General features: G+C 39.9%; 1 protein-coding gene across 3 annotated transcripts in view; it reads right to left on the bottom strand.

The window, feature by feature from the left end:
• LOC107604744 overlaps window positions 4966–8093 on the bottom strand; it is a 5052-nt gene continuing 1924 nt past the window's right edge. Inside the window, exons 4-7 of one of the 3 annotated variants that reach the window (XM_016306409.2) lie at window positions 7612–7701; window positions 7197–7313; window positions 5479–6289; window positions 4966–5384 (exon numbers count right to left, since the gene is read on the bottom strand). In XM_016306409.2, the coding sequence (XP_016161895.1) occupies window positions 6245–6289; window positions 7197–7313; window positions 7612–7701 (252 nt within the window). In that variant the 3' untranslated portion in view covers window positions 4966–5384; window positions 5479–6244. Of the gene's footprint in view, window positions 5385–5478; window positions 6290–6809; window positions 7314–7611; window positions 7702–8093 lie in introns of those variants that run through there. The other 2 variants (XM_021104644.1, XM_021104645.1) reach the window with 2 other exon arrangements.

Raw genomic sequence — 8093 nt, 5'->3', positions numbered from 1 at the left:
GTGTGATTCGACTATATAAGGAGTTCGAATCACCCTCATTCGAACCATTATCCCTCCCCCTACCCCACAAAATCTCAGAGAAAACGACCCAGATTCTCTCCGAGGAAGACTTGAACGGACTACTCTGCTGATGGGGGACGATCCGGCACGGTTATATCGGTTGGACGGAGTCGCTCATATAGCCGGGGTCATCAACGACGAGGTTAGTACGGAAATATTTTTGATTCAAGCGTTAGTTGTGCCTTAGTGGTTTTGCATCTTGGTTAGACGGTACTTTATGTTAGTGGTTTATGTAGGTGGTTTAGGTGAGGGGATTATGTAGGTGGTTTATGATAGTGGTTTAAGCTAGAGGTATAAGTTAGTGGTTTATGTTAGTGGTTTAGGGTGGTGGTTTAGGGTAGTGGTTTTTGTTAGTGGTTTAAGTCAGTGGTTTTTGGTAGTGGTTTATGTTGGTGGTTTATGTTAGCGGTTTTTGTTAGCGATTTTTGTAAGCGGTTTTTTTATGTGGTTTAGGGTAGTTGTTTCATGCTAGGTGGTTTAAGTAAGCCGGTTTATTGAATTTGTTTCTTGTTAATGGCTCTCGTTAATTGTGGTATATGCTAGCGGTTTAGTTGTGTGGTTTAGGGTTTGTTTTCCAGTTAGTTATCTTTCATGTAATGTTATGCTGTTTAATTTAGCAAAATGGTTAATGTATAGTTTGGAGGGGTACAGGCCCCTCCGCGTCCCGCCTTGAACATCGACTTTCTGATGTCCAAGGACGGGAGAGGCGGCGATCGATGGTTCCCCTCTTCCATGCCGAAGTGGCATGCATACTGGGAGGCTCGTCAGGACAGTGTATTGAGGTTCGACGTTGTTGCCGACCCCGGACCGTCTCATGAGTTCCTTCAGTGGTGGAGTCAGCATGGGAAGAGGTTCTTGGCCGCGGACACTCAGCTGGGGGATCCGAGATCAGTTCCTATACCAGTTGAGGCCTCACAGCGGGGTCCGGGGCGAGTGCCTGACATGGATCCTCCGGATGACGTGCCTGACAGGCGCAGGGTTGAGAGGAGGATGGGTGTAGGGACACGGAGGAGCCAGCGTCAGTGGAGGTGGCCGGATCATAGGGCGAGGAGGGGTGCTGACCATGGGGACGACGATGACGACCAGCCTGGCCACGTTGGAGGAGGCACACACGATGGAGGTACTAGCACACACGATGGCGGTCATGGAGGTGAGTGGTATGGCACAGGGCTCGGTGACGGGGCTGACACTGGTGAAGCTGGACCTGGATCGGGCCCTCTTGGAGATTACTTCATTGGTGTGCCAGCGGATGATCAGGCTGAGCAGAGTGGTACACCTTGGCGCATATCGGGATCACAGTGGGCAGACTTTGTTGGGTCAGACTCGCTTGTTGGGGACTTCGGGAGTCCACGCTTCCTAGATGAGATCACCGCCATCATGCAGGGTGACGTGACCCCCCGCAGAGGGGGCCAGACCTCAGGGATCCAGCCCCCCTTAGATGTTGATCTGAACGAGCCTCCATCCTCATCCGCTGGTCAGCAGTTTCGTCTTGGAGGTACCCCTACATCCGCCTTCACCGCTGCTTCAGAGTCTGTCGCAGGACCGTCGGCAGCACCGTTGCGTGTTGCGCCACCAGTACAGCCTGCTCCGCAGGAGGATGAGGATGAGATAGAGGATGAGGAGCCGCTTGTCCGTCGAGGTCAGAGGGCACGGGTAGCATGTCGCTGTGGTACTGGTTCGCATCTGTTTAGATGAGTCACATTTCATGTATTTTGTTTCCTCTATTTCAGTCATGTATGATAGTTAGGCGTACTTTTCTTATTATGTAGTGCTCTGTTTATGTATGTTGTTCGTAACTTGTGTTCGGGGACGTTGACTATTTGTATTAAATGAAACATGACAAGGTATAATGATGTCGTTTAGTTATTAAAATGAGGATCAACGAGTCCTGTAGCAGTACTTGTAATGAAAGACAACATATTCATTACTACTCGCAACAGCCAAAGTACAATGCATTAATCTCAACAAGTTACATACGTGGTCAAGCAATGCATCTAAAAAGACAACTTAAATGTAAATAACACTAACAATAACATCATGGAAGCTAATTTCGCCCTGTCTGAGACGATCCTACTACCTGTGGGCAGCTACGTCTAGTGTGTCCGGGTTGGCGACAAAGGCCACACCGTTTTGGCCTGTTCGGATTTGCCTCATCCATATTTGTCCGTATCCTTGTGGATCTAGGCCTCCCCTCTCTCGCACGCCTTCTGTTTGGGTCCGGAATCACGGTGGGCCCATCGTAAGGTGGCCAGAAGCCTTCCGGGATTGGAGGTGTGAATCCCATCCGATAGACATTGAACACCGAGGTCATCTGATAGACGCTATGAACATAGGAGCTCCAGCTGACACGTGCGTAGGCACAGCATGCAAGTGCGTGCTGACATGGGAAATGAAGCGCCTGAAAGTACCCACAGTCACATGTCCGGGAGGCAAGCGATACTCGGTAAGTACCCAATGAGAAAGTACCAGTCGGAGTGGTCTCCGCTACGGTGAACTCGGAGTTATCACGGTCATACAACGTCACCGTAAAGCACCTGGCCGTCTTCAAGTTGGCCTCAATACACTTCACCAAATGCTGACTGAACTGCTGTCCGGTGCCCACCTGGGCCTCAGCCTCTCGCCCCTTGCGAACAAAGAGTTCGGCCAGCCTACCATATGTTGCCTTCACCAGGGATGCTACAGGAAGATTTCTTACACCCTTGAGGATTGAGTTCACACACTCGGAGATATTCGTCGTCATGTGACCGAATCTCCTCCCCTCATCGCGATGCTGCGTCCACAAGGAGTAATCAATACGGTTCACCCACTCACACATCGCCGGGTCTTCAGACCGCAGTATATCAAACCAGTAATCAAACTCAACCTCAGTCTTAGCGTACGCTGCATTCACGAGAAGCCTCCTAGCGTCTTTGCCCTTGAAGGTAAGGGCGAAATTAGCCGCTACGTGTCGTATGCCCTTGGCTTATTGCTGAAACAAATTTCTGTTTGGCGTATTTTGGTTACACATTTCTGCATGTGGCTTAATATGGTTTTTTGCCCCATTATTAACGTCCATATCATTCATTCCGTTAACTATTAGTATCAAATTTAACAGTAAAACAATATTGAACCTGTTTGAAATTTTTTGGAATAAAAATAGGACATTTGAAAAGTTAAGGACTAAACTAGGATTTGGCCTAAACATTGAGGACCAAATTAATACTTTACTCGGAAAAGAATGAGTAATTCTCCCCATCCAAGCAATTTTACATCCAAGTGAATTGAGTTACGATGCTACGTCTTCTTCTTATCCTCCTTTTTTATTACTTTTTAATTTCGTTACCGTCGTCATCAACAACACCTCTTCCTCTTCCTCCTCCTACTCCTATTGGAATTTCGTCTACTCCTTCTTTTTCATCCTTCTCCTCCATCATCATAATCATAATCGATATCGTCATTGTCTTCTAATATATATCGTCGTTATCGTTATCATCGAATTCGAATTTATATAATGGACAATTTTCGGTTTATTTGGTATTATATAATAGTTTTTTTTAGCTAATTTTCAGTTCATTTGGTACTATACAATTGTTTCGTTTGATAATATTTTCGGTTTATTCGAGACACAGGTGTTTTTGAATTCGAATTTATATAATGGATCATTTTCGGTTCATTTGATATTATACAATAGTTTCTTTTTGATAATATTTTCGATTCATTCAATCATCACAATCAGAATCAATAAAGATGTTAGCAAAATGTTGGTGTTGTTAGTGATGACAATAATAATAATGGAGGAGGAAGAAGAAAATGAAGGAGGAGATCAAAAAAATTCAAATAAAAAAGAAATAGGATATGGTTTAGACTCAAATGTAGCGGGACTCAAAAAAAAATATTGGGTTATTGTTTAAATACAAAAAATATCTCGCAAAAATACACCTAGTTGTAGTTATTGCCTTATCGGATATGGTTTAGTTGTCAAATTAGCAATACCTCTAAATCAAACAACTACAACAATTAGACTTATTTTTAATAGATCAAAAAAATATAATGTCAAAGATCTTACTTAGAGACTAATATTTGATTAATGAGACAGAAACTGCTTATAATTACCAGCAAGTTTTCTTGATCACATCAATCAACGAATCATAAATACTTAAGCAAAATCAGTTTATTTGTTGAGTAAAGTACCAATTCAGTTCCTGTCCATTTTTCCGAATGACAACGCGATCCTTAACCAAAAACACGATCCATTTTGGTCCTGACCCTGTACTCCGTCTGCCAACGCGGTCCTTCTGTCATTTTCACGGCGAAAACTTGACGAAAATTGCTAATGTGTGTAGGCAAGTGGATGACATGGATAGCTTGGGTGGTTACGTGGAAGATGGAAGCCCACGTGGCTAGGTGAAATGGACAGGGGCCTATCTGTCCTCGTCCACAACACACAAACGCTGTCGTTTTGAGGTTTCCAGGTGTCTTTATTAGACGAGTCTGATCGTCTCTCTCCCTTGTTTCGTGTATGGAACCCAGACCACCATGAGCAATAGCAAAGAAAGTGGGAGTGGAAGAGATGCATCAAACGATGAGGAAGAACTAGAAGTGTAGTTCTAGGTTTATATTATAACAAGTAGATGTGGTCTTTTTGATAAACTAGTTTACATACAGCCACAACAGTCTTTTGGTTACTGTTTTGATAGCCTGTGTGAATTAAGAACCTATAATATTCTATTTATCTTTGTGTCTCTAATGTTGGTATAGGACTATATGTTGCCCACTTTTGGAGTCACTTTGTGCACAAAATGTTGACATTTGGTAACTATACGAAGTTGTTAATGTTACATATTATTGTTAGTTATTACTAGATTGGTTTTCATGGATTGCAAGAATTAGAGTATAACACATTCTATTTTTTTGACATAGTCAATCTTTTCCAAACAACCAACACAACTATTCCATTTAATAAAATCAAATTTACACTATTAGGTGATACAACTATTTCAACAACAGGCACTTCCAAAACAAAAACATCATAGACCTACTATCTGCTATCCAATTTATCGGAGATAATTTGCAAATACAACTCTAAAGACAAACACAAGAGCCATCAATGGATAACGAAAACCCCTAATACACTTAACATGCCTAGAATTTTTCATCTGCAACTCTAAGCCAGAAATTCTGTCCTCTAGCTTAGTTACTTTCTCCTCCATCGAAACAGCTGCATCCAACAAATGATTTTGCTTTGGATTCCGACCATGAAGACTATGATCATTTATTTGCTCCTCTTCAAACAGTGAAACATATTCATCCAGCCATAGAAAATATTTGCAATGAGATTCTGCAGTCTGCACAGTAAAAAATGGCAAAATTAGAATTGCAATGAAGAGATGCGTGCTACAGATCTTAACAAGAATAAGAACATAACTAATTATTTCATACCTTGAAATATGGGCATCCAAAGAATAGCCTATTAAGGTTTGACTATGTTGACGACATGAATAGAATTGCATGAATCCCACAATTGCATTTTGGTGCAACGAATCTTTTCTTCTTCCTCGCTCCAACACTGCCAACGGAGCTCACAGAAATACTCCTATCCGCATCATTTGACGTATCTCTTCCACTCCCATGCTCTGCTATTGCTCATGGTGATCTGAGTTCTATACACGAAACAAGGGAGAGAGACGACCAGACTCGTCTAATAAAGACGCCTGGAAACCTCAAAACAACGGCGTTTGTGTGTTGTGGACGAGGACAGATAGGCCCCTGTCCATTTCACCTAGCCACGTGGGCTTCCATCTTCCACGTAACCACCCAAGTCATCCATGTCATCCACTTGCCTACACACGTCAGCAATTTCCGTCAAGTTTAAGCCGTGAAAGTGACAGAAGGACCGCGTTGACAGACGGAGCACAAGGTTAGGGACCGAAATGGATCGTATTTTTGGTTAAGGATCGCGTTGTCATTTGGGAAAATGGACAGGGACCGAGTTGGTACTTTACTCTTATTTGTTTACCCCTAACATTATATTCTTGAGTCAAATGCGCCATTACAACATATATAGATCATTAGCTACTACTTTTTTCACCTTCTTAATTGTTGCTCTATCTAAAAGGATGATACATTAGTATATATTATCCTTACTATTGTTAGGTATAATGTGACTTATGACCTACAGTACTAATCACTAAAAAAAAAAAAGAAACTACTGCTTGTGCTTCTTGTTGGCTGGTCCGGAAGATGTCCTAACCTGCAAACACATTGTGGATGACACAAATAAATGAAGTACAAGAATCATGTCTGGAAAACACAGAAAATAATGACATTAGACAAGACCATGTAAGTTCCTATGATTTTCTCTTAACTTTGAAATTATGGACAGTGTACACCATTTAATCTACCTACCAGAAAGTAGAGCAATGGTGGACAACAAATAGAGGTTTCATTGCAATGGAGCGCATCATTCATTTCTCAGCATATAGTTTAACAAATCAACTTCAAGTTGTTTGATTGTGTTTCAGGGGGAGAAAAAGAAATAGGAACATCATCACATTAAAAATTAGATGAATTTATATTTTAATATTGTTCTTTCATGTAACATCAGACAGGTTAGATCTCTAAATTGATCCACTCCTTATATAGGGGATCTATCTAGTGAGAACAGTGCTTTTATATGTAAGATAAATGTAAGATGAAAGAGTCAATTTAGATCATATAACCATATATGAATGACTACGATTAAAGTTATTAAAAAATCACATATTCACCTAAAGAGTTACACAACATTATTTTTCATTTTCTTTTATTAAGTACACAACTTTAGGTTTTAGTCTAGACAAATAATACAAGATCCAAGGGCTTAAATTTGTTCCTCTCATTATCACAATTAATCACTATGCTCACTTGATCTCTCTCTTCACACACAACACACTTGATTCATCTACTATTCTACTTCTCCTTTCCCTTATCAACCTACAACCGATCACACATCATCTAAAAGTCTCCAATCCAGAACAAACAAGTTTCTTATTATGAAAGATGAATAACTATTCTCACTCATTTTCAACAATACATGCTTGATAAACTTATTGCTTCCTGGTTGATTATGCAATACAATACATGGCCGAAATCTCAATGAACATAAAAGAAAATCTTACTGCACTTAGTTGTTCACTGATGTATGTCATTGATCTCAGCATAGCCTCAAGTGTGTCCTTTGTGAGCTGAAACTTCACCTCTGTTTCGCCTAACGGGGACTTGCTATAATCATGCAGCTTTATAACAAAAGCATGTTAGAAATGAATATTCTTTGCATAATAACAATATTATAATGACATTGCATGCAAATTGTGGACCTTCAAAGTGTATAAGAATGGTAATGAATTTTGATTTATGCTTCTAAAAGATGCTTTTAGTCTGAATTAAATTTGATTATAACCTTTCTACAGGATACAACCAATATATTTGTGAAAATGTGGAGACAGAGGTAATATGCTCACTATAGATGCCTTTATTTTAGCTTATGGATATTTGGTGATTAACATTCACAGACATACAAGCTAGTGCCATTACCTTGAGGTTAATTATAGCCACTCTATCTGCAGGAGAAGAGCCACGGTTCTCCATGGTCCAAGTCATTGATTTGACGCAAGGAAGGTTTCCCTATGATTTTCAAATAACAAGAAAAGCATATTTAGTGTTCGTTTGAATTGCTTTTTTGAGTTAAAAAATTACCATTTTTTTCTCAAAAATAAAGTACTTTTTATTCAATTTTAAACTTATTTGGATTCATTTTTTAAAAAAATACTTTTATTAAAAAAACAAATTATTTGTTTTTTCTAAAAGCTAACAATACCTTGCTTTAAAAAACCTATCTAAATATGAAATAGCTTTTGGATCAGTTTGGATTGATTTTCGAAAAAAAATATTTATTTTTTTATCTTTTTAAAAAAGATATTTTTTTAACAGACAAAAATTATTTCACATTTGAATAAACTTTTTTAAAAAAATTTTAAATATTAAAAATGCCTTTTGCTTTTGCTTTTTTTAAGGGT

Source organism: Arachis ipaensis, chromosome B06 (assembly GCF_000816755.2).
Source record: "Arachis ipaensis cultivar K30076 chromosome B06, Araip1.1, whole genome shotgun sequence".
NCBI lineage: Eukaryota > Viridiplantae > Streptophyta > Magnoliopsida > Fabales > Fabaceae > Arachis > Arachis ipaensis.
This window is presented reverse-complemented; position numbering and strand designations above follow the sequence as displayed.